General features: G+C 51.0%; 1 protein-coding gene across 1 annotated transcript in view; it reads right to left on the reverse strand.

Annotated features, from left to right (window-relative positions):
* LOC134053541 (opioid-binding protein/cell adhesion molecule homolog) overlaps positions 1-26,277 on the reverse strand; it is a 289,210-nt gene extending 262,933 nt beyond the window's left edge. Inside the window, exon 1 of the mRNA XM_062508569.1 lies at positions 26,217-26,277. Within this exon, the coding sequence (XP_062364553.1) occupies positions 26,217-26,277 (61 nt within the window). The remainder of the gene's footprint in view (positions 1-26,216) is intronic.
* Positions 26,278-26,535: the final 258 nt, after the last annotated feature.

Here is a 26,535-nt window from a genome sequence, read left to right on the forward strand (position 1 = left end):
ACATCACAGAGAAAATCGGTTCCCCACCAGAGTGTTTGTGCAGCAAGAGGGAACTCGTGAACTGAAGCAGAAAATCCTCCACGACTGCTCTAGACTAATAATTGCCCAAACGCCGGGTGGTGGCCAAAAAAAAAAAAAAAAAAAAAAACAAAAACAACAACAACAACAAAAAAAAACCACAACCCACAAAGCGATGCTGGGCTTTGAAACGAGCCCTGCTCTCCGACCCGGAGGCAGCGGCTCTGCTGCAGCCCCGAGGGGCGAGTGAGCCGCGGGACACGGTGTCCAGCAGCAAATGAAATGCCAACAGAGCCGCCTCGCTCAGCCCGGGCACCCCGCGGGCAGCGGAGATGAGCTCTCTCCGGTGCCCGCTCTTCGACGAGCATCCTCCCGTGCATCCATCCTCACCGCCTCTTCTCTCATCCCTGCCACCCTCGCCTCTCCTCCTCCCGGCTTTTGAATCTCGACCCTCCTGGGGGCTCTGCCTTCCTCTCTCCCCTTGCAGCAGTGGCGCAGAGGGACAGAGCCCGCGTGTGTATCGCGATTATTTACAGGCGCTTCTCCCTCTCTCTCTTTATCAGGAGCAAAGCCAGCCGGAGCCCATCTCGGACTGGAAAGGCAGCCAGGCTGCTGGTGTCACCACGATGTCCTTGTGCTGCCCAGAGGCTGGGCAGGAAGAGCAAAGAGGAAAACGCCTCTAGGGAGGTGCTGCTCCCTGCTCTGGGTGCTGGGAAGCGTCCGTCCCGCTTCCCAATGCGCCGCCACCTTCCATCCTCACCCTGCGCAGCGTTGGGAAAGAGATGTCACAAAATTATCACATCACAAGAGATTTGAGAGCCGGGCAGTAAGCAAAGGACACAGGGAAAGCTCCCAGGAGGGACGGGATGAAGGGGAAAGGCGAGCCCCGGGCCGGGGGAGCGGGCGGTCACAGCAGCCTAACCTTCAATCACCGCCAGGCAGCCGCGCTTGGCTGCGAGCAAAATAAAAGCGATCGCTGCGGCCTTTTAAAGAGCAATATAATCTGGGGTGATTACCATACAGAGCGGCACGGAGAGAGCTCGGCACAGCGGGAGACTTATGAGGAGTTTGGCTGCTCCGCAAAGCGCAGGCTGGCGCTTTCTGAGCCGTGCTGGCAGAGCATCCCCCCGGCTCAGCCGCGCCTGGCACCGCTGCCCAGGGCCCTCTCCGGGCACACGCAGCCCCGGAGACACAGGGAAGGGCTTCCATAGGTGGAGTTAATGAGGCCGATCATCGGCTGATGTTGCTTGGCAAAACGCTGCGGATATTTTGCTAGTTTACACCACCAGAGAGTCCTACCCGAGACATTAATTATCGTTCTGGCGTTTGGGCAAGCTTGCTGACTTTGGTTCCCCCTCCTCCACACGCTGGACTGTTTCCCCCTCTGCATCAGTGAGGCTGAAGCTGGTCCCTCCTGCCAGCTCGTGCCAGCACAGATGATGGCACGAACTGTATGAAGGGAAGAAAAATAATAACCATGACCAAACCACTTGGCAGAGCAGTGCCAGAGCCATATTCTGTCTCTCTCCTTCACATGGGAGATGAACAGGGACCTTTTAGGAGATCTCTCGTGCGTTTGGGACAGGGATATGCTTTTCTGGCTAAGAAATCCTGCCTGGAGGCAGGAAAGGGCATTGCCTAAAGCAGCACCTGGGCATTAGAAGGCACTGTTTGGGTGAAATGAAGCTCATCTCCAGCCAAGAGTTCATATTTGAGCCAAGCTCTCCCAAGGTATCCACCTGCTGTGAAACCTTCTCAACCACTTGGGTTTTGCCAAACCAAAGGCCATCTGAAATAACACCTATTTGTGATGCTTTCACAACCATGATAATGCAAGTCACACTTCTGGGGAAAAATCTGCCTCTATTCACACAAGGTATTTCCTCTTTTGAGAAGACCTCTGGCTTGGAGGGCTCCATGCTCGAACAAAGACCTTTAAACCATTGCTCAGACAATTAAGTGAGAGCCCATCCCACCACCTGGCATTCAGGTATCCAGCACCAGAGAGGCCAAACCCACATTTTTGGGGGTCCTCTCCCTTCCACTGCTGCCAAAATGAAGACTAATGATGATGGTCCCACCTGTCCACACCATATAAGAGCATCTTCTCCTTGAAGGACAGCAACACGAAGAGACAACAAGCCCATTTAAAACTCTGCTTTCTGTGCAAGTCAAGCCCACGTCTGACCTGGCAGTGAGAGAACAGCTCAAGTGATGATAAGGAAAACAGCAGATCAGGCAAATTTAGTCAGACTGGATTATGGAAGACCAGCAATCTCCAGGTTCTCCACAGAAGAAGTATAGTCAGGACTCTGCAGTGAGCTGTTCCAATGAGAGGCAATAATTGAATTTGTTTTCATTTAATTTGAAGGACCTTTAATTAAAAGCCAAGCCTGTGTGTGCAGAGAGATAAAGCTGAGCACGTGGAGAGAGGGGGTAATTTGGGTGCTGAATGCAATAATTAATTGTAAATGTGGAGGTCAGGAGCCGGGCTCTATCTCCCTGCAATCAGCACACGGTGCTGGCCAGCTGAATGGAATGGGCTCGCCAGCGCCGGAAACGCTTAAGTGATTTTTGAAGCCTTAATGGCAATTATAGAGCAGCGAGGAGGTTAATTTGCCGAGTTCATTAATCAGAGAAATAAACACGTCAGCGATTGCCACGGAGAGGGGAAGCAGAGGAGCCTGTCTTGGAGATGGAGAAGGCCGACCTCAGCACTGGGGCTCGCCAGGGACTGGGGATGGGGTTTGTCTCCTCAGCTTGGGGTGAGCCCTGGCTTTTCACACCGAACCACATGCTGTGAAACCCTTGGCCACTCACCCCAGGGCTCCTGCTAATCAGAGCTAAATATTCCCCGGCTCCACAAGGTGCTAACTGGATAACAAGACCATGTCACTCTCCAGCTGGTAACTCCAGTTCTCTCAGTCCTGCTACTCCCCTGCAATCTCAGCTTCTCATGGGCTGGGAATTTATTACTATTACTGAAAAGCTCCTCAGCTTCTCAATAAACCTGGCCACCAGCTCTGAAGTGACAACAATCACCCTCAAATTAAGAACTCACCCCACTGCCAGGAAACCTAAAGCTCAGCTCTCTCAGAACATCCTTTCTCCAAATCTTGGGAAAATGGAGCTTTAACACAGCACCTTCAATGCTATGTCAGGACACACAGTGTCTATTAAGGGAAAACACTTAGAAATAAAGAAAATGGCTTGAATCCTAATAAGTATTAGTGAAGTGAAGAGATGTGTGGCTTCCTGGACAGACATCATGAGACAAGAGTGGTGCATCCTGGAGGAAATTTCTCTGCAATGAGGTAAGGATAGTCCCAGGCTGCAGCAGGAGAGAAAGGGGCCAAGAGTCAGGGGTGTCTCTGCTGCCTCACACAGCTCAGACCAAATGGAATTTTGCAGTGGGAAGAAAACCACTACAAGGAGTGAAGGGGGCTGGAATCCCCATTAGCTGAGCAGCAGCAGAGCTTTTAGCAGGATCCTGGGATAAAAGCAGAGCAAGCCAAAGCTGGAGACCTCCAACAGCTCCCTGTGTTCCTGGGGATCTCCTGGCTTTCCTTCAGACTAAGGAGAATAGGGTGAGGCTTTAGGGAAGAGCTCCACACTCTCAGGGGTGGGGGCTCTGGAGGACCTTAGTGGTCCCTTTCCAGGCTGGTGGCTCCTCCTGTCCCTGCTGCTGTGGGACCAGAGAGAAGAGGACGCACACAGATGGAAAGGTGTTTCAGGGAGTGCAGCACCAAGAGCTTTTTCTTAGGCTGATAATTGTTCCCTGAAGAAAGGCTATACATTGCACCCATTTATTTTTATCCCTTCCTTCCTTCCTTCCTGGAATCCTTCCTTCCTGGAATCCTTCCTTCCTTCCTTCCTTCCTTCCTTCCTTCCTTCCTTCCTTCCTATTTCAGGAACTCATTTCTGATGCTCTTTGGGATGTATCTGCATGGAAGACCTGTGCTTCCAAGGCAATGGACAAAAGGGCTCCAAACCCAGCACAGATAGGTCTTGCCTTGCTAATCCGTTCGTCCTAGTGCAATTAACACGAGCCAATTAGTCCAGCCATTGCCTTGGCTCTTCTGCCTCTTCAGGCACTGTTATCCCAGGGACCTCCATATGGAAAATGAGTTTTAAACACTTCAACAGACTTCAGGGATTTGTTTTTACAGGAGCAGCTGTGTTCTTCAAAATATTGAAGAGTATCTATGACATCAAGCAGAGTGCCAAGCTGAGCACCTGAAGCAGGATAATCCCACTCCCTGGAACAGGCTGGGAGGGGATGAGCTGAGCAGGAGAGCTGTTGAGAATGACCTGGGGTTGTGTGCAGGACAAAGAAGATGAGCCACTGCTATGAAAAAAGCAAAGAACCAGCCTCCAACTGCAGGAGATCCAAAGAAATTGCCATTCCCCCCTAACTGGACCAGGGAGGAATGAATAAGCAGCACACACGTTCCCCGTGACTTTGTCGCTGTGACTTTGTCGCTCTGTCCCCGTGACCAGGTTCACCTCCTGCCCTTCTGAGCATTGAAGAGTCCATTGTGTTACTGATGGGCAGCTCAAGCCACCTCCTCCATCCCCATCTCCTCCTCTCCCCTGCTCCCACTAACCCCAAATCTGGGCACCGGACAGGATTGGTGTTAACTTTTCTGCCTGCTGGAACTGTGTGCAATTAAACATTTTAATTAAAATCTACAAGAGTGATTGCCCTGTCATGCTCTGAAGGGAAGGCTAATCCCAGACCTTTTATCCAATCCAACAAGTGGGCCAAGGGGGTGCTACTGGGCAGAAGTTTTGGGTGCCAGCAGAAGTCTGTAAGGAGCCAGGTCCTTACCTGCACCTGAGCAGAGCCAGAACATGGCATGGACACAAAACCTGGATATGTGGAAGCTTGGCTGTGGAGACAGAAGGATGCAAACCACCTAGGGAAGTGCATTACTTGCTGCACCTCATTCCTTCAGAGGATTCAGACTTTTGGGAAGCCCTTCAAGAACACCACAAGCAGTCTCCACGTTATTGGGGCTGGTGGTGCACACCAAGCCCACCTTGTTCCAGCTCCATCCACCCTCCATGATCCCCCACACCTTTTCGTGCTGCCTTTCCCACTCCCTGACCAAGCTCCAGAGGGGCTGTGGAGGCACAGAGCATCCTCAGAGCACTCACCCCGATTGCAAGTGAAGTGTTGGAGCAGCATTTCAAAAGTTTTCTCTCCCAATGCCCGTCAAGAACAAACAAAGTATTTGTTGTTGTTGGAGTAAAAAATTCATCAAAATAAAATAAAATAAAATCAGGAGCAGGAATGTACACATCTACACATCTACATTTGACTAAGTGGGGAGAGAACACACTCGGAAACTTTTTGATCAGAGCAGAGAGACTCAAATCCTGACAGAGAAAATGTATTCATAATTTATTAAAAAAATAATTTATAATTTATTTTAAAATTCATCAGACTCCTCTTTTTTTTTTTTTCTTTCTCTCTTTTTCTTTTTTTTTTCTTTTTGCCTCCCTTCTGACAAACAAGATTTTCTGTAATTCCCGAGGAGAGCAACCGGTGGGGACAATATTGCTGAAGGCTTCTTTTCTTTCAGAGGTTGGGAACATGAAAAGACAGAGCAGTAGTGCCAGAGACACCCCTGACCAGCACCCCTGCTGTCTTAACCCCTCCCAGGGATGCTCCTGCATCTCAGAGCCTCTTTTCCTATTCAGGGGCTTTAAAGACATAAAATAGGAAACCCCCCCACCCTCCCAGGCTGCTGCTGGCTTCCACCACATCTCTAGGCTTCATCCAGCGTTCAACTCTTGCTCTGACAGGTGAAAAAAAGCAGCCAGGGCACAACACTGCAGCTCAGATCCCTCCTGCTGGACTCCTTATCTGGGAAGATTATGAGGTTTACTGCTGCTTCTCCATTATCCTAAATAAAGCAGCCTTTCAAAATTGCTTCAGACATATTAGATCATGTACTTTTTACACTTCCAGAGACAGTGGTTATAATATCTTTTAAACAACACTGGGCAGAATCTATTTTCTTCTTCCACTGAGCTGAAAAATACTGTTTTCTCAAGGAAGAAGAAAAAGGAGGAGGGAAAAAAAAAAAAGCTATTGATTTTGTTTAGGGTCAGAATAAAATATCATTGGAGTGGGTGTTGAAATCCTCAGCCACAAATTACTTCCAAAGTGACAGTTTGGGCTGTGAAGATTTTTCTTGTGAAATAAAACAAAACAAATGAAACATTGTGTTCTTCCTCTCTATGTGCACGTTTGAGGTTTCCACCGGCTCCAGCTGGTTCCTGCTGAGTATATTTAGTGTTTCAATCTATTCTCTTCCCATTCCCAACCCTGCTGGAGCTGTTGCACGGCCAGCACCAAATCCTGCTGCCCAGATGGAGTGAGGCAAGGAGAAATGCTGTGGGTGGGATGTGGAGGGACAAATCCCAAAGCCACAAGGAGAGGAGACGTTGTCCCCTCCGATGCCTGGGGCATGCTGTCTGCTCTCGTTCTCCCTCCCCCTTTCCCTCTCCTTCCATCCTGCCCTTCTGCCATGCAAGAATGAGGATGGTACCCAGCATGCTGTGATTCAGCATCCCCCTGGCCAGGACTGGCTCCTCTCATGCTGCTTTTGAAATCAAAGACACCCCCAGGAACCTCCAAGCCCCGGAGCTCTCAGCCAGGTTTCACTTCTCCAACGAGTCAGCAAATTAACCCCCATTTATATGCACAACCCACTTCCCTCTAATCTATCCATCTATCTCTGCTCTCTGCTGGTACAAGAGATGAGTATTGGCTTTAAATACAATAATTTCTTTATAAATAAAGAACAGGCAACACTTGTGAAAGGGAAACCAGATGTCTACCTAGGGCTTCTGTGCTTTCTGCTCCTCAGCATTGTGTGCAGGAGATGGGAACACGCCACTGGAATGAAGAGATCTGCAGGTCCCTCAATTTTATTTTATTTATTTAGATGTATGCAAATGCAAAAAAGAGGTCACCTATCCCTATGCTCTCAATGCCCTTGATGTAACTTCAAAATGAATCATAAAAATGCCCTGTACACCACAGTAAAATTCAGTACCACACACCAGCAGGTAAGAGAACAGCCAAAATCTCCCCCTGCTGCAAACAGACACATTCCCACCCTGGCAGCACCTGCACACAACACAGATTTTAGCTTCTGTCGGCTCTTCCCTTCCCCATCACCTTCTGCCCAAGGCAGCCACAGCCTTTTTTCCCACACATTTGCTTCTCTGCTCAACATCTGTCCCCCACCAGTCTCTCCATGTCCCACATCACCATCCAGGAGCCACTCCTGCCATCCTATGCAGCAGCCAAAGGGATCGTCCCAACTCTGCTGCTGGATCAGGAGCCCCTGTTCTTCTCCACCCTTCTGAGCAGGATGGGCTCAGAAACCTCTTCACAATGGGAGAAGGAAGAAAAATGCTGCAAAATCATAAAAAATCTCATTCTGAAGTGTGTTCTTGTGACACTGCCAGACTGGTCTGATGGAGCCACCCTGTTCCAAGCAGGACAAAATATTCCCAAGCACACAGAGGCAGCTGTGGTGCCAGGGGATGGTCTGGACCATGTTCCTGCTTGGAACACCACACCCAAGAAACAGCCACAACTGAGCCACCAGCCAGCCCAAAACCCAGCAGTATTTTGGGCAGGAAAGACATGCCCATAATTCAAGCCACCACGAGGATGTAAATCTTTAATTCCTGAACCTCATGGATTCCTGAACCCTGACCTAGCACCGCACTCTCACTGCTGGCTCCTGCCTTTAAGACGCCACAGGATTTCTCTGCAGCAACTCTTCACGGTTCCTGGCCATCCTCCCTTGGGAACACATTCAAAGAGTGAACTAATGAGTCTATTAGACTTAATTAAGCTAATGTGAAATTATTTACTTAATCTGGGAAGATCTTATGATGGCAAGAAATCCCCACAGACAAAATCTTCCAGCTGCCTTGCATGGGCAGGCAAGAACCTCGTGAGCAGAGGCTGCAGAGATGCTCCATTCAGGGCACAGGGACAGTGTGGAGAGGAGGTTCAGCCACCACCACAGCCCAAAGCACCTGGCTCTTGCATGGCATTCCAGCATCACTGGGAGAACCAGCCAGGAAGCCCCAGCCGTGTTTCGCCTTCATTTTCCAAATGCACGCCTCTCCCCGGCCAGCAAATCCATCCAAGGCTGGCAGCTGGGAGGGAAAAGTTTTCAGGAGTGGTTGGCCCCTGTCTCCCATGGACAGCAAGTGTCCCTCATCCCACAGCTCCTGCAGCTAGGCTGCGCCTCAGCACGCAGTGGGAGTGCCCAGCAAAGGGGATTTTGCCTTGTGCATTTGCCTGGCTATTTTTTCCTCCCTTAATGTAGGAAAGCTTAACGCTCACTTTGAATTCCTAATACGAGACTGAGTTCTTTTTGCCACTTATTTTGTTTTGTCATGCACTACATACAATTACACATCTCTAATCCGCAAATCCTCCCCCGATGCCGGAACACGTGCCAAGCCTTTCCTTTCCACGGCCACTGCATTAAAAGCCTTTGGAAACAAGCTGACATCATGGAATGCTGGGATGCCCTGGCATCACCCACAGCCACGATTCTCCAGACATGGAAGCCCCTGATCCCCAAAGACTGGTGTTCAAAATGCCCCATCCCTGCCCTGCCTAGAGGGAGGGTCTCCAGCCCTGGAATTGCAGCCAGGAGCCCTCGCCAGGACTAAATCCCAGAGAAGGAGCCCCCTCAATCCTGTCTAAAGGAGCTCAGCTCATCATCTCTGAGACGGAAATCACATTTTGTAAATCTCCCACAGTGAATCAACTCCCCAGTCAGATATGAGCTCAGCAAAAACTGGCAGGCAAATGATCTCATTAATAATCAGCACTATCAGGAGTTTCTGCTTGCCTCACGCAGCCAAACAGGCGAGAATTGATCTGGCAATGGGAGCACAGCTACCTGGAATACGATGTAATTACTGCCCCAAGGTCAGACAGTGGCAGTCCTGCTGGCTCACAAGTCAGGACACCTGCAAAGGGGACACCAAAGCTTTGGTGGCCCCTTATGATGCCTGTGCAGGTTCAGATCTGGGTTCCTCATCTGCAGGAGTGGGCCCTCCACCAAATCCAGAGGAAGAGGAGATAGAAGCCCCCCCATCACATAAACCATAGTGTGGGCTCTCACCTGTGAGCATCAACCCCTCAACCAGGGTCTGGGGGGGACCAAGGGCTTCCCTGCCATCCCTGCTGTGTCACCCAGAGCACTTCAGTGAGGTATCAATGAGATTTCTGTGAGAAATCAATGAGATTCCAGTCAGGTATCAATGAGATTTCAGTGAGGTAACAATGAGATTTCAGTCAGGTATCAATGAGATTTCAGTGAGGTATCAATGAGGTTTTAATAAGATATCAATGAAACGTCAATGAGATATCAGTGAGATATCAATGAAATGTCAATGAGATATCAGTGAGATATCAATGAGATTTCAGTAAGGTCTCAATGAGATTTCGGTGAGGAATCAATGAGATTTCAGTGAGATATCAATGAGATTTCAATGAGATTTCAGTAAGGTATAAATGAGATTTCAATAATATATCAATGAGATTTCAATGAGATATCAGCGAGATTTCAGTGAGATATCAATGAGATTTCAGTGAGATATCAATGAGATTTCAGTGAGATATCAATGAGATTTCAGGGAGCTATCAATGAGCAGTGAGGGTGCAAACAAGTCTGGGAGTTTCCCTCCATACAAAAAGCCTCACTGCAGCCTCAGAGCATCTCCTGACCCTGGTCAGGAAAAGAAGGAGTAAGAGAGACATCAATTTCCAGAGCTCTGCGCCAAAATCCAGCCTTTGCCTTTGAAAGCGTAATTTATTCAAGCTGCTTTATTATTGCAAAGCCCAGCATCGACGGGGGATTATGGAGAGGTCACAGCTGGAGCAATAACAATAATAAGAAAAAATAGTGAAGTCGGGAGAGCATCTTGTGTGAGTTCACCATGCAGCAGGGACTCACTTTTTTTGGAGCCACAGTGTTGAAGAACATCCCACGTGCCACCAACTTAACACAAAAGTGGCATCCAACAAATCTTTGGGGGAGCAACAGGGACGGGGGCTTCACACCCCCTCTATTTGTGAACCCAATTAGGCATATGTTGAGGAAAGGGTGTATGTATATTAGATTTTAATTAAGCAGTGTTAATTATAATCTATGAGATGTGCTTACTGCTTATCTGATAATTATGAGAAAGCCAATTTGGCTGCTGGCTTGTGACTAATTAAGTGGAATTAGTAATGATAATTATAGATTTAATTTTTGTTTGCCTTTATTGGCAATGGGGGGGAAAGTGGCTTCCAGGGCTGGGTAGGGTAGGGATGGGAAAAAAGTCATGGGGAGAGGCCACCATGCCAGAAATTTGGCCCACAGAATGGGAATTTGCCCAGGGCTTCCCAGAAAACTTTCGGTGAAAAAGAACCAATTTGGCATTAAAAAGAGTTTTGCAGGAAATGCTGATGGAAACAAAGTTCTCCTAAAAAGCAACAATTTCGTGGAAGATTGGGCTGAGTTTTGTCAGCTCACCAGAGTCTTGGAAAAAAAAAAAAAAAAAAAAAAAAAACAGAATTGAAATCTTGGGCAATTCAGGGAGTTTGACTTTTCCAGCCCACAGGGGGAAATGCCCTGGGGATCTCTCCCCTTCCTCCCACACCCACCATGACCCTAACTCCTGTTCTCAAGAAAAAGGGGACTCTTTAGCACCTTTTTTGTTTTTTTTTTCCCCAGTGTAAATTGATAAGGTATAAAATAAACACCAAATACTACAAAAACTGCCCCATCCCTGGGAATGGGACTTACATGTTTTAAACATGTGCACAGGTTGGTCTTCCTGGCTGCAAGCCTTGAAATACTCTTTTCCCACCCCTTCTGAGCATGCACTGTGCTCAGAGGCTGCCAAATTGACCCAAAACATAAAGGCAACGCTTTTGTGTGAGGCGAAGAATAAAAACAGAGGGGAGAAAAGAAAGATGGGGGAAAAAATGTATATATATATATATATATATATATATTGCAGCTGGATTTTTAAAAGGCCCAGCTAAACTTGCAGCTGCACGACAGCACGTGGAGCTGTGCAAGCTCAGCTAATGATAATTAAATCTCCTGCTGCAGGGGTGAACAGCAATTTCGCGCTAGGTCTGCTGCCCGGGATGAGAGCTCTCCCGGGAAAAGCCAGGGTAGCAGCACAGGGCCGGAGGGTCGGGACATGGAGATGCTCTGCTCGCTTGCCAGGCAACACCCGGAGCTAGGGAAGCTCTGCCCGGCTCCTTCCCGAAAACAGCATCTCCAGAGCCGAGCTAAATAATACATGGTGATGCCCGGGATGGGTTCCAGGCGGAGCGCAGGGAAGACAATGCCGGAGGAATGCATTAAGGCAGCAGCCCCGCTGCAGCCGCGCTCATTTGCGAGACCCCGCTGCACAGGGGGGTCCCCGCTGCGGCACCCCCAGGTCCTCGAGCAGCGAGGAAAGAGCCTGACCTGACTGCAAAGAGGCTTTTTTGCATCCAGGCTCTTTACATCCAGAGCCAGGGCGTTCCTGGGATGCAGCCTGAGGAAGAAAGGGGCTGCGGGACCGGAGCGCAGTCCCCGGCACTGACCGAAATAGAGTTTTTGCCCAGCTACCGCTCGGCTAAATTTGGTGCCCAGTCCCCCGAATCCGGAGAGGCAGCAGAAGGCCATTAGCCACATCGCTCTTGTCACATCAGGAACCCTTCACCGCGGCAGGCAGGGACACAACATGCCAGGAGCCGGCTCGCACGGCTCCCGAGGAAGAGGATGGCACGCAGGTAATGCTTCTTGCTGGAGGAAGCAGGAGTGAAACAAACCCCAAATCCTGGCCGCCTGTGAGCATTAAAGATTATTTGCCAGACAGGCTCTTGCCCTGACCTCTGTGGTGTCTGGTTTAAAGACATTAAATAAGAGCAATCTCACAATTTCTGTGGCTTTTGTTTTGTTGTTATTTTTTTCTTTTTCATTTTTTTTTCCATTTCAGCAGCTACTCGAAAATAGGCTTGTTTATAGAGGGAGAGTTTCCCCACGAGTCACACACTATCCAGACCAAAATACTGCTAGCATTAGCTCGGAGTGACCAAAACACCTGCACAGGTAGACAAAATTTGACCTCATTCCTAATGATGTTTAGAGCTTGTGCAGCCATGGACATCCCTGCAAATTCCCTCCAGGGTTTCCACCTGGGATGCAGCAGCACATCAGGACCCATTATAACAGGGCATCACCGTTAAGTGCATTTGCTGGATCATCCATTCCAGCTCCCAGACTTAATTTCTCCATGATACATTAAATGCCTTTTCCTCCTGTCCTAAAGAGCTGTGGGATGCACTGGGAGGAACACAAATGGTTTTGGCTCTGACTTGATGCTCAGCTCTGCAAGGGAATTGTTTGCTTGGAATTCCCTGATGAGCAAGAGAGCTAAGAGAGGTCAGTGCCCAACCCCAGAGGGATAAATAATACTGCAGCTCCATGCCAGGACCTCCTGTAGAACACTTCCACCTGTAGTTGGCAAAGGATGAATCACTGAGTCCTTACACACCCCTCAGAAATGAGGAGTAATGGGGTTTTAAGAGAATAATGATTCATAACACTTGGCATTCTGTTGGATAAGGAAAAGACAAGGCAGAAGCCAGGAGCTGATAAAAGCTACAGCTTGTAATTCCATTGCACCTTCTCTACTCAATAAATGGGTTTCAGTCAGAGCATCTCTTCCATCCAACCCAAAAAGGACCTGAAGGGTAAGTTGATTGCATTGATCGTGCATGCATTTTCCCGGCAGGGAAACTGGCCCAGTCCCTGGCTGCTCCTGTCCAAAGTACTCCACTTACTTATTACGGGAATATCGCCAGAGACTCCAGGGCCAGGGAGCGGGACGCTACGGGGAATTCATTGCTCTCTGCGTGCTGGGAACATTAAGTGGAAGGCAGAGCAGGGGGGTATGGCAGCGGCTCAGCTCAGCCTCTTCCCCATCACAGCCCCTGGCAGCCAATCTCTCCTGCCACAGATTCTGCCAGCCCCGTGGGATCCTTCCCGCAGGACTGTGGTTAATCCTTGTGAGAACGGGAGGAGCATGGATGCCCTCGGGCTGCCCTGTCCCCCACAGCCCGGTCATAGCTCACACCTCACATGTGCGTCCTCCAGGCAAGAAACTCCCTCTCCGTCCTCCCTCGATCCCTGCATCCAGCTGTGACACTGCCCAGGGGTCCAGCCCTGAGCCAAACCATCTCCTCTGTCGGGTCTGCTGCTGTGACCATTCCCATCCCTAAAGCCCTGCCTGTCTTCCCCAGGGAAGAGTGTGAATCCCTGGACTTGGTACAAAGCACAGATTCCTCTCAGTAAGATCAGCACTGCCGCTGGGATCCCCTGGCTGGAGGGCACTGCCATCCTACACCAGCCACAGGGAAAGCTGCTGAAACGAGGGGTCTGAGCCCAAATTCAGCATCAAATCCCAAACCTGGAGCAGAAGGCACTGCACAAGCTCTATGTCCCAGCTGTCACGCCCTCCGCCCAGTCGTGTCCCCTCTAAGGTCCGGCACACGTGTCCAGGAGATGGGAAGGGGACAGCCCAGGGCAGCACCAGCCTCCTTGATCTGCTGCAGGAATGACGGGCAGGACACAGGGCAGGCTGGCAGCCTCACAGCAGCACTACCCAGCCCGGGGAGGAGGACCGGGGTACCTGGGTTTGCTAATTAACCCCGAGGCAATGCCCTGCCCACACGGCAGCGCTCCTCCAACAAAGCTGCCCCCACCTCTCCCGGCAGGAGGCTGAGCCGTGCCCTGCCAGAGTGTCTTCGAAGGAGAAGGCTATCAGCTCCAAACAGCCGAGACCTTTAGCTCAAATCCATTAATCCTCTTTATTAAACCCGGGTCACCTCTGAGTCCTGGCAAATTAACCAGCATCTCCCCACTGCAAGTACATCAAGAGGAAACGCGCTGTACAGCGCCTGTAATTTTCATGGACCAGGGCTCTGAGGTCAGAGGGCTTCCCGGGCTCCAGTCTCTGCCTTTGTCAATTTAAAAGGGAACATCGGCTTGCGCTTGTATAAATTACGGGAGAGGCAGAGCAGGGGCCCAGGGCGCTCACAGGGCACTCCAGCAGCTCCAGCTGTGCCACTGTCCCCTCTCCTGCTGGGGGACAGGAGCAGAGGACAGCAAGGCCATGAGCACCTAGTCCCCTGGGGGGAAAAATGGGGCTGGGGATATCCTCCAAACAGCTGGGCAGGCAGGGCACTGTGCTTGGCGTCCTCCAAGGCTACCTTGGCCACGTGCCTTCTTACTGCCACTAATAAATAGCACATCCCTGGTGCCAGCCCAGCTGGGGAGCGGCAGAAAGGGAGACTGGAAGGGCTTTGCTCCAGCTCAGAAGTGGGTGGAAAATTGCTCCCTTGTTGCCTGAAATTTCACCATTTGAAATATCTCCCCCGTTCTGCGCTGTCCTGTTGGAGCCACTCTACTCTGAGTGCTCACCAAGCCAGCACCAAAGTGAGAGCGGCTCTGGTTCTGAAAAGCCAAGGATATTTAGCTGGGCTGGGGAAGACTTGGGGCCAAAACGCTTATAAAAACTAATTATGCACCCACTAGAAGAGCTAGAAAAGGAGAAAGCCAGCTCAGCCTGGCCTGGGGAAGAAGAACTCTGTGTGGGCTGAGGGATAAGGGCAGCACAGGGGCCAGAGGTCACAGCACTCCCTTCCTCAGATGGCTCTCCTCCTGCTCCTAGAAACAGAATCCTCAAGATAAGCAAGCTTCCCAGAGCCAAGCAAAGAGTGCTCCTAACACTCTGTGAGTGAAAATAACAAAAAAAAAAACCCACATTTTTTATGGGGAAAAAAAAAGTGGGAAAGTTTCCGAGCAGCTCCGTAGGAGCTGTAAGCGTCACATCTATTCCCCTAAGACGACTCCACACCTGGCATTTCCCAGCACACTCTCTATCCGTAGCTTTTATAACCACAGGGTTATAAATGCACTGTCTTTGGCTGAAGATGCTGTGGTTTTACACCAGCCTAAGCCAGCAGAGACTGAGCTGGGGAACCATGAGCCAAAGGCCGGGATGCTCGCCCTTAACTCAGTCCAAAGGCACAAGGAGTTTTCAACCTGGGGTTGAGACACAGGTAGGATTAACACAGTACCGCCAATCTCCCAGCCATTGGCTTGTATCACAGCTTTCGTTTTTTATTCAAAACATCACTTCTTGCTGTATTTAATCACAGCAAGGTCATTTCAGTGACAGTTGTGAGCATCCTGGCCAAGGAGCCAGAGGAGTAGAACCCTGGCCTGCTGGCCAGATAAAAGGAGGAGATGCTGGGTTTCATTTCCTTGTTTTCAATTGAGAGGTTCCCACCTCAGTGTGCAGATTAAGGTGTGGGTGGGCCAGTGTCAGCCCCCCATGGGCAGAGATGGGAAGCTGCCACTTGCTCTGCTCATCAGGAGCCTCGAGGAGAGAAATTGCATAGTTCTCCCTGCGGCCCTCTGCCCACCTCGAACCAATTTCTGCTCCTTTTAATTCAATTCAGCTCCTCCTGACCCTGGCTGGCTGGAGTTGCAGAGTTTCTCTCAACAGATAGCACCAATTACAGAGGTGTGAAAATGGAAGGCTTTCAATTCAGAGAACAAACCCAAGAAACTGGGACTTCACTGAACTGAGAATCAGGGGGTGGGGAAGAGGGAGCAGGCAGGGGCATAGGCTCGGTAATATCACCTGTGTTCTCTCTAAAAAACAAATTCTGGGTCTGATCCTTCCCCAGGAGTGAAGGCATCCCCAGGGGCTGGGGTGGCAAATGCCAGGAAGGTGCAGGTTCAGGTGTGCAGAGCTGATGGCACCTGGAGATGAGGGATGTGGAACCCAGCTCTGCATCTCTGGCACTCTGCCTCGCTTGTTAGTGTGCATTCCCCACCGGGCTGATTCCAGACCCTCGGAATCAGATCCGACACATCTGACACAAACCGAGTTTGCTTCCCTGCAGCAGATCCTGGCTGGATTGACTCTGCAGCATCTGTGGCTCAATCCAGCCATTAGGCACAGCAGCACCTCTCGCCACACCACTCTCACTATGACACCACTTGCTGTCTTCCCACGAAGCCAAGGACTGCGGGTCAAGCCTCTGGAAAAACGAGTGACAGCATGAGCCTGGTCAGATCTGGGTAGGAGGGCTTTGGCAGGATGGTGAAGCTGCCTGACAGCCTCAGCAGAGAGATCAGCACATGGACTGACTTTATAAAAACTGCACAGTACAGCCTGTGATGATCAGAGTGTCCCCAGACAAAAGCAAGGATGTTCAGTCCCTGGGAAGGAGGCAGGGATAAGCACTTCCCTGAGCTGAGCTCACTGAAGCTCTTTGCCCAAAATGCCCTGATGCTAAAAAAAAATTTAAAAAGCTGAAGTAAGAGTTCCTAGATGGCCAGGAGAGAAAATGGGGTAGTCTTATGGGAAGCAAAACCACTGAGGTGGGTCCCCCACCATCTTTGGATACTTCCAGGTATCTCATGAGTTGTAAGGATGCAAAAAAAGCCTCCCCCAGACCTAAACATTCCCCTCTCCTGTCCTGTCTCCACCTGACTGGTCAGACCATCACACAATGCCCTGTGCCGACCAAGCCCAGGGGCTCCCTTTAGTCCAGACACTGGAGACTTCTCCAGACTTCTCCCCATCCCTGGAGATGTCCGAAGCCAGACAACCCGGCCTAGTGAAAGATGTCCCTGCCCATGGTGAGGATGTGGGCTGAGATGATCTTTAAGGTCCCTTCCAACCCAACCCATTCTGTGATTTTATGACTTTCTTCCTCTCATGGCAAACCTCTGCCTCCCAGGTCAGCAGACAAAGAGCTAGGGGGTCCTCCCAATCTGAATTTTGAGCAACTCCCTGTCTGGTTGACACATCTGAGCAGGCTCAGCATCTCCTTTTGCAATCCCAGAACTTGGGGGGCCACCAAAACAAAGCAGTGGCTCATTCCTGCCTCTGTCCCAAGAGCTGCATGACTCGGAGCAGCTCTGAGCATGGTTTCCAAGCCAGTGCACGGCACCTCCTGTGCCTCCAGCCAAGCTGTGACCGCGGCTCCTCCAGCACTGCCCATAAATCCTGCAGCCCAGTAAACAGTGGAATTACAGCGCCCCGCCATTGCTTAGCTGCCTTTGACACTAATTGCTCTGCGGAGTGTGTGCAACTGGCAACACCTTATTAAAAGTGAAATATATTATACTGTCCACTTAGTGCGACTTTATAAAGATAAAGCGTCCCGAGGATACGGAGAGGCTGCCAAAGGCAGCGGCTCTCAGCCTCGGAGCGGCCGGCAGATGCTGCAGCACACGCAGCCGAGGCAGGGCAGGCATGGACAGGACAAATGTGTGCTCTCCATGAAATTCCAAAGAGCATTTCCATCTGGAGACCAAGGGCTGAGTGAAGAGTGTGCTTGAGAATTTCTCCTCTGTTCATCTCTTCCTTTCAGCTGTGGGATCATCACTCTCAAACCTCAGGGGAAAGACAGGCAAAGATGCAACGTGAAAGGGCATGGGAATCAATCATGTGCTGCCCTCCTGCCAACCTGAAGAGGAGCAGAGGGTGCCTCTCAGCTCACAAAGTCAGGCTGATCATGAATTCTTCAAACATCTCTGTCTGAACTGTGATGCAGACTCTCCTGCCAGGACACAAACTGGGGCATGCAGGTGCAGGTCTAAGAGCCTCGTGATGCTCCAGCTCCCTGCCAGCCCAGTACAGGGATTTTAGCACCCGGTGTATTGATCCTGCACCTTTTCTCCCGTGTTTCTCAAAGCAGGAAGCTGAATTCCACTGTTTCACAAGGAAAAACGCACTCCAGATTTGGAGCTACAGCAAGGACACGTCTCTTAACACATGTCTCTGCACATGCCTTGGGCAAGTCATTTTCCTCTTTATTCCTTGGCTCCCCTGTCTACAAAAACAGATACAATGAAATTTCTCTTCTCCATGAAGTATTTTAAGATCTACTGGAAACAACTACTGTGTAAGAGTGAGACCTGATATCACCGAGTTTCAGTAATAAACGTTTTGATCCAGGCCCCCTGGCCTTGTCTCACCACGTAATTTTGGAAGAATTTTCAGGTTTATTTTGAATTGATGGGCTATTTCTGGTTGGGAGCATGACAGACAGGAGGAAGGCAGACACAGGGGGTGCCATCAAAGGCACTTCTGCAGCCTGCAGGGCTCACAAAGAAGTGGTGAGCAGAGAGGGCACAGAAAACCCACCCATGTGGGGTAAAAATCAGCTTCTGAGGACTTCTTCCCAGTTAAATTGAGATATTCCCAGACACATCACAAAAGTCAATATGTCTACATCCCTCCTGTACTGTGGAGCGTACAGATGATATTATTTATCATTTACTGGTCATCTCCCTTGTGGCAGAGAGGAGAGACCCACCTCTCACAGCCCATGTGGCGCAGAAACACAGCCTGCATCTCTCTTTGATTCCTGAAGGAAACAGCATGTCCTCAGCAATGGATTTGAAATATCCAGAGTATTTGGTTCAACAAGTTCAAATCCAAGCAAGATCAATACCTTCTCACTCCTGAGGTATCAGCAGGTAATTGGGTATCGTGCAGTGATGAGTAACCTAGTTTGCTCAGACACTGCAAACTTTAATCTTCAACCATTCCTGGTACATAGAATAGCGAGGGTGGAACAGATCAAAGGAGAACAGATCAAATTCAGCTGCATTTGGGCCCAGATTGCAGAAAAAAGGACTCATTCTTAAGCAAAATGGCTCAGGCTTTTGAGGTTCAGCACCTTGAGAGACTCGAGTATAACACAAGGCAGAGAAGTTTCCACTTCTCCACTGCAGCCACCTGTGACTCCAGCAACACCTCAGCCAGGGTTTAGGCTGCTCCTGACCCCTCTTGGACCAGGGCCCTCTCCAAATTCACACACAACATCTGAGCACCTCAACCTCTCCAATATCTATGACTCCTGTCCCAGCCCTCTCCCCTTTTCCCACTTCCAGCCCTGCAATGCCCATGGCACCAGCCCTGGTGCAGGCAAGGAGAAGCTGGTCCAGCTTTCCAAGCAGGAAGGTCCTACTCTGCTGTAGGAAGTTCCCACCTCTGCCATGGAAAGGAGAAGTGCCAAGGTAGACTTATGGGCAGAGTGAGACAGAAAAGCACCGGGGGCAGCAGAACGACCTATTTGACAGATTTCCCTGCCGATCAAAGCTAACTTTGCTGAGAGCTTTTGACATCTGATTAATTACATGGCGCTGGCTTGCCTGAAAATCCCGAATTTCCGGCAGCCGTCGCTTTTCCTTCTCACAGCCCTTGGCAGCCAAACCCGCTCCCCTGGTGCCAGCAGAGGAGGGGATGGCAGGAGGTGGCTTTGCCAAAAGTCCTGGCCCGTCCCTGGGAGGAAGGAGATAAGGAGGGCGAGGGATGGCCGGGGACAGAGCCCCTTTGTCTGAGGTGCCTTTTGTCACGGGGAGATAGGAGGAGGCTGCCGTGCACTGACATTTCGGTGCCCAAATTAAAATGCACCACCACAGAGACTAAATGTCATTAGCCTCATTAGAAGCGATCGCATTAAAATAAACAACCAAAAGAAAAAAAAAAAAGGGGAAATTAGCCAATGCCATTACATAAAATAAATAAATGGGGAGATCCTTTGAGGACTGTGCAGCCAATGCCAATGGAGCAGTGAGGGAAGGGGCACGGTGGGAGCAACCAAAATCTCCATGGGTTCTGCTGCCACCCTGGACTGTGATGAGACAAGTCCACTGCTGGTGTGGCCCCAAATGGAGCTGCACCTCTGGGAGAAGTCTATGGGGTCTAAGTCCATGGGGCCTTTGGAGCTTCCAGACAATTCCAGGTTGGCTTTAAGGACCTCAATGCCCATGTCCCCTGGGGCTGGCACTGCAGGCACTGCTGTGCCAGCACCTCTGCATCCCAAGGGAAGGAGGATGTTTTTAGCAGCATCCAGGTTTTTCTCAGATATTTCCCAGTCAATTACTGGCCAACACCAACTACATTTGGCTGATGCTCTGTGACAGGACCGCCACATGAGGTAGAAGGCTTGGTGAAAGAAGTGCCACTTTGTCCTTGTAGAGAGAGGAATTTTTCCTCTAACCCCTCTTGCTATGCAAACGCCATTTCCTTTGGGGCGGGAGAAGTCATCAGAAGGCCCTTGCAAGATCTTGCTTATGACAGAGCAGATTTGAAAGCCCAGAGATCTCCTTCCCCCTCCTTCCCTTCTGTCAAAAATTATAATCATCATTTTCCAGCTTGCTGAACAATCAAAGTGTGGCCTATATTCGCTGGAGCTCCTTCCACATGCTGCATGCATAGCAACAAGTCCAGGAAACAAAAGCCAGAAGTAAACAGTTGGGAGAGAGGAAGCTAAGGGCTGGCAGGGGGACAGCTGGGGGACACTGGCCAGAAAACACATAGAGCACAGCCTCGCTCAGCCCAGTCTCACCAGTTTGGAGCTGCTCTGAGGCCAGTGCCCCATGTGAAGACCTCTTCTTCCATCCTCTGCAAGTAGCATGGGAATACACATTCCTGGGAAGTTTGGTTAGTGGAAAAGGCAGGACCAGAAGGAAGACCAAACTCTCCTGCTGCAGGGTCAGCTGGTCCTCATGTGGCTGAGGAGCCAGGATGAGCACCCTATGGGGTGAATCATGTAGGACAAAGCCATGTGGACAACAGGTAACCCCAACTGCCCTCATGGGAATCCCATATCCACTGGAAAAGCCCATGAGTGCACTAGCTCTGCTCACCACTACAGACATCCCCTACAGCTTTGCTGTTCAGCCAGTCTGAACTGATGAGGTCCAGTCCCAGCATCCCATCCTGAAGTGCAGAGCTCACAGGGAAGCTTTCCTGGGCTAGCCCTGCCCTGCACTTCACAGCTCACTTCAGCCTCCAGAGCAGTCAATCCAGCACTTTTCACTAGCGCTGAATTCACAGAAAAGTAAACCTAAAAATATCTCTTTCCCCCTTCCTTGCCTCATCTCACACGTGTCCCTGGCGCACATGACTCTGCCGCACAGGCAACAGGTTCAACTTCCCAAAAGCAGCTCCTCCCAAGGGGGTGGCTCTGGACATGGATGGGCTCCTGCAGTACCTGAGTGTCCCAAACCACTGCCCTCAGTCACCCCACGCTGTCTGAACCTAAGTTGGGACTAGGGGGAGAATCCCCCAGCTCCAGCTCAGCCAGACCCCATACCTGGGCACCCATTCACAAGGGTGACACCGCCTCTGACACTCCCACCGGACAAGCCCCCTTGCCTGGTCACCCACAGAGGGTGGAAACACAATCCCAGAGCTTTGGAGAAGCAGGAAAGAAAGTGTTCCTTCCCTGTAAGCATGAAACGAAGAGGAGCTCCCTGGAAAAGCCCACCCACAGAGCAGCAAGTGTCAAAGCCACCTCTGTTATGTGCTGTTGCCGCACTGGTAATTATAAGTACTGTGCCTTCATTAGGGAAAGATGACTGGGAGGCAAGGAGATTTGCGGCAAAGCTGTTATTATTTTTAAGTTTAAACAAAAAGGAGGAGCGTGACAGCTGAAATCACTCCCCATCCTGCACATGCCAACAGCCAAGAGCATCTCAGGGGATGCTCAGAAGGTAAGAAGGCTTCAGGATCAGTGCCCAGCTTTGGCTAACTGGGGAGGGGAAAAGCAGGGCTGCAAATCTGAGGGTGACCCCACGGGCCATGAATAACATTACAGACGAAATCCAACAGATTTTCCTCTATCCCCACCTGACTGCAGCAGAAGGATCCTCCTGGGTACCCTGTTCCCCCCAAACCTTTTGGGGCTCATCACAGCACCCTGACAGCCCCACTCAGTGACTTTGGTTTCTTACCAAGCAAAACACAAACTCTGAATTTCATATTCAAGTGTAAAGTATGAACACAGCTGTTTATGCAGGTTAAAATTCACCATAACCAAATATTCAAGCCTTTGGAGAAGATTTTCAAAGGCACCAGTTAAGGCACAGAGCTCCCATCGGTGCCTTTGAAACATCTCTCCCTTTTCAGTTTTTCACAGGGATTCGCACCAGCAAAAGCTCCTCCACCCGGCCGTCTGCAACCACGGAATGCACAAAGGAGATGCTGTCAAAGAGAAGCTGCTGGAAAACGCAAAGCAGGGTTCAGCACTTTGGGGCATCCTGAAAGGCAGCTGCCAGAGCCACCAGTCCCAAAACAGACAACCCCCATGGCAAATTGCTCTGGGAATTTGCACTGGGGGGATTCACATGGAGCAGGAGCTGTGTGTGCCTCCTCTCCCGTCACGCTCCCTCCCCACATCGTTTGGAAATGACAGCGAGTGCTGCTCCTCCCCAGCAGAATTAAAACATTCACTAAGAGGCCAACACCAACCTTCTCCCTGTAATGGGAGCCAGGAGGTGGAGAAATCACCCTCTGACAGGGAAACTACAGGCCAAGCCTCAGGGAGAGGCAGAGGAAGACCAGACGCTGTTTTTGGGGCTTGCACCCCATCCTGCTGGACCATCTTCCCCAGCTTCCGTGACTCCTGGAAGACTGATGGTTGCAGTGCCTTATCCACACCTATCCCCACCCTTTGGGAGAGCACAGAAAATCCCTTTAAGCCCCTCTTGCTCATATTGAAATGACACTAAAGCAGAACTAATGTGCTCCAGGTACTTATTCTCAGGCTTAGTTGCAGGGATCAGCAGCCCTCCACCAGCCTGGCATCCCCCACCAGAGAGAGGTGGCAGTCATGTCACAGGCAGTGGGAAAAGCATGCTCCTGCAGCAGGAACCCCTTCAGGAAGGGATGGGAAGATGTTTTGAATGCCTGCAACATCTATTTTGTACATTTAGATGGGTTTTACAGCCACCACTGAAGCCAGGCTGCCCCAGCAAGGATGAAGTCGCACAGAGTCCCTGGGAGGATGCAGAAAACAGGTCCTGAGTGCCAGGGTGACAGTGGAGCACTGGGGGACACACCAAGCTCTACAAGTTTCACCTTGATCCCGGTACCCCGGAGCAGTGAGAAGCAGGATTGTCCATCTCCCCCTGCACTGCCAGATTTTCTGACCACTGCCATGACAAGAAATTTCCCCCCATCCTGCAAAGGCAGTGACATAAATGTCTGAAGAGGCTGATGAGCATTGATTTTTGCCACCTGTAGAGCCATGATGTCACCCTGTAACTGCAGCTCAGACAAATAGACTCCCCCATGCCCCAAATTCATTCTCCATTGCAGTCCACCCTCATCTCAAAACATCAGCACCCACAGTGCCCAGCAGTTCAAAGAATTTGCCAACAACTTGACAATTAAATTATCCATTCGCCTCCCTATCCTACAGTGCTGGACTCATTAAAAACCCTCAGCATCCTTCCCACCTCAGAGAGCAACCCATGTCCAGGAACACACCTCCCCCAAGGCTCCAGATGACAACAGCATTAAGCCTTCGAAATTATTTTAGATAGAAACTTGTCTTACAAAGAAATAAAAAGCTGCAGAGCAAGAAGCTCTCCATGACCAGAGGGGTCAGGGTTTCATTATTGCATTAACCTTTCGTGTCTTTAGATTCCATGAGAGCAAATTGGCAACGAGATGACACAAGACCCAATGGGAAAAAGGCATCTTTCCTAATAAAAATAAGAGGAGGGGGAAAGGATAGAGGTGGGAGCAGGAGAAAGAGGAAAATCTGGCAAATAAGGTATTACAGCTAATAATATCTTTGCAAGGCTATTTTCTGCAGGAGCTTTCAAGTTGTGATGTTTCCCTTCACTCTAATTACACCTTCTAAAAGCAGGTTCCCTTCTCACTTTAACCACCCCGTGTGAAACTCCCGCAGGATTTGGATAAAAACGGAAAGGAAAAGAGTTTGCACTTCAGAAACAGCCTCTGCATATCCCAGGGGAGCGTCACCTGCATAAAACCCTTGGGATTATGCCTGCAAATAATAAACAGCCAGAAAAAAAAAACAAAAGAAAGAAAACAAGGTGGGAAGGTGCAGGCTCCAAAGGACAGCAGGGACCATTCACCTTCCCTCTGCCATCTGTGACTCTGCCAACATGACTTGTGTTCCAGCCCAAGGCAGTGAAACCATGACTGAAATCACTGCTGGGACAGTCTGGGCAGGGAGGGAAAAGCATCCAACCTCTGCAAGCCAGGCACAAATAAAAAGGATTGGAGATGTTCAAATCCAGGGTAGGAAGGCAAAGCACTGAGCAGCCCAGAGTATTTCCCTTCCTTTAATGTGGAAGGGTTTGGCTTGATGGATTAAGGGCTGAGCACAGCTAGGCAAAGTCCTGAGCTGTTTTAGCTCAGGGGACACCCAAAGCCAAAGCAGATATTGCTGCTTAATAGAAATAAGGAGGTAAAGCTACAACTGCATATGTGAAGATCAAGAAGCCTCTCCCAAGTTTCCAGGGGCTTAAATGCAGGGGCCTTTTCCTTCCCTGGCACACACAGAGGCCAGAGCCAGCCCAGGCCTTGGCTTGGCCTTGGCCCGACAGCCACATCCTGAGGAAACTGCAGCAGGGCACTGGCAAACAGCAAATGAGCCCTGTCAGGTTTGTGCCAACTCCTGCAGCTTAAGGACATCTTGATGACAGCCCAACAAGTGTCACACGTCCTCCCATTTGGCCCACACAGCTGCTTCCATCCATTTCTCTGTAATTCCAGCCCACAGAACCTCATCCAGCAAGAGAAGAGGGTGAAAGAGCCAATGCTCCACTCAGCACAGCCTTGCTGAGGCACACCTGCCCCCTCACCAGGCACACCCACCATCCTGCTGAAGACCTATTAAAAAAAAAAAATCCCTTTACATGCACAAAGTCAGGCAGGTCACACAGCCACAGCTCCCTCGTGCTCACATGCTAAACTACAGATGCACCATTTTGGTTTCTGGTGTTGCTGGGGAGCTCGAGGCTCTGCTCTCAAGGGTTCTCCACCACTGCTCCCCAACAGCCAAAGCTCAGCCCAGGGGACAGTGCTGACCCCAGTGCTGATGCACATCCCAGCCCCCTGCCATCCCACCCAGGGGTACCCAGCCCATTCCAGGGGGTCTTGTACCCACTGATCTGCTCAGTTTGCACTGTGACAGCTCCACAGGACCCCAGGATGTGACTCGTCCCACGGCACAAGCCTCCACAAGCAAGTTTTAACCCAAGAGCCCTCTTGAGCAGAGCTGTTCACCAGCTGTGACACGGGTAACCTGTCCCCTGCCAGCCTCACCCTCCTGCTACACACACCAGCCCTGCACAGCAAAGCGCCGGAGCTGAACCGCGGGCAGCTGCTGATATCACAGCCGTGCCTCTCTCTGCCCTCTCGAGTCCAACAGAATTCTCCCCGGCAGTCATTAAAAACGCAGGTTGGGTTGAGATTGGATCCGAGCCTCGACACCCAGTCCCCATCTGCTTCCACAGGGATGATAATCTTCCCAGATGCTAAAAGTGCACATCATCATCAAAAATACTCCGGTGACTTCCTCTCCCCGGCGCTCAGCTCTGCTGTCCGCCCCCATCACCCTCTCTGGATGCAGCGCTCGCTGCCCCGCGAGCCCCAGCACGGAGCCAGGGCTGGGTCCAGACCCCGCATCTTCCCCTGGGGAGCCGTGGGGACGAGGCCAACCCACGTTTCGGGATCCACCCGCTCAGTTCACGGAGGTTGCGGCACCGGCACGGCCTCCCCGAGTGCCTGGATTGAGGCGGGGGGTTCATTTTCACTTTGGAAAAGGGAGCGAGGGGAAGGCACCGAGTTTGCCTGGCAGGAATCAGGGAAGCACGGATGAAAGGAGCACAGGGAAAAGCATGACAGCTCTCAGAAGAGGGAGAGCACAGCCGGTGCTCAACTCTGAAGGGGAAAAACTGCATGAGCCCATCATTTGGAGGCAGAGGTTGCCCGAGGGGACAGACCCTGCCCGGTTCGGGGGCTGCTGCGCGATCCCGGCCAGCCCCCACTGCGGATGCCGGCACCGCTCAGGTACCGGCGGCTCGGTGCCCACCTGGAGGTCCAGCACGGCACGGGAGCCCCTCACTGGGAGCACTGGGCAATCCCCCGCTGCAGAGCACCTCGCCGCCTGCCTGCATGTGCGCGTTCGTGCGCAATGTGCGCGGAGCCCGGGTCCCCTGCACGCAGACCCCGCTCCGCTCTCCCACCCTGCGAGCCCCTGCCCCCTCATCCCCTGGAGAAAAAGCTTTCTGCGCTACCTGGGATGAAGAGCAGGGCAGTGGTGGCCGTGAAGACGATCCAGCAGGCAGGATGGTACATCTTGGAGCTGCGGTAGGCGAGCGGCTGCTTTGCTTGCTGCTTGCTGCTGCCGCCGCTGCTTTTCGTCTGCGCTGAATTCTGAGCAGGTTTAAATCCAATGTTTGCAGAGGGAGGGAGACGGAGTTAGGGAGCTGGAGAGAGGGAGAGAGACGGGAGCAGGCAGTCAGTGTGTCAGATCTCCCCTTGCACACGCACGCACACTCGCACACAACTGGCAGAAGGAGCACCAGGCTCCGTGCGTGCACCGGGAGCGCAGAC

This window comes from Cinclus cinclus, chromosome 25 (genome assembly GCF_963662255.1).
Source record: "Cinclus cinclus chromosome 25, bCinCin1.1, whole genome shotgun sequence".
Classification (NCBI taxonomy): domain Eukaryota; kingdom Metazoa; phylum Chordata; class Aves; order Passeriformes; family Cinclidae; genus Cinclus; species Cinclus cinclus.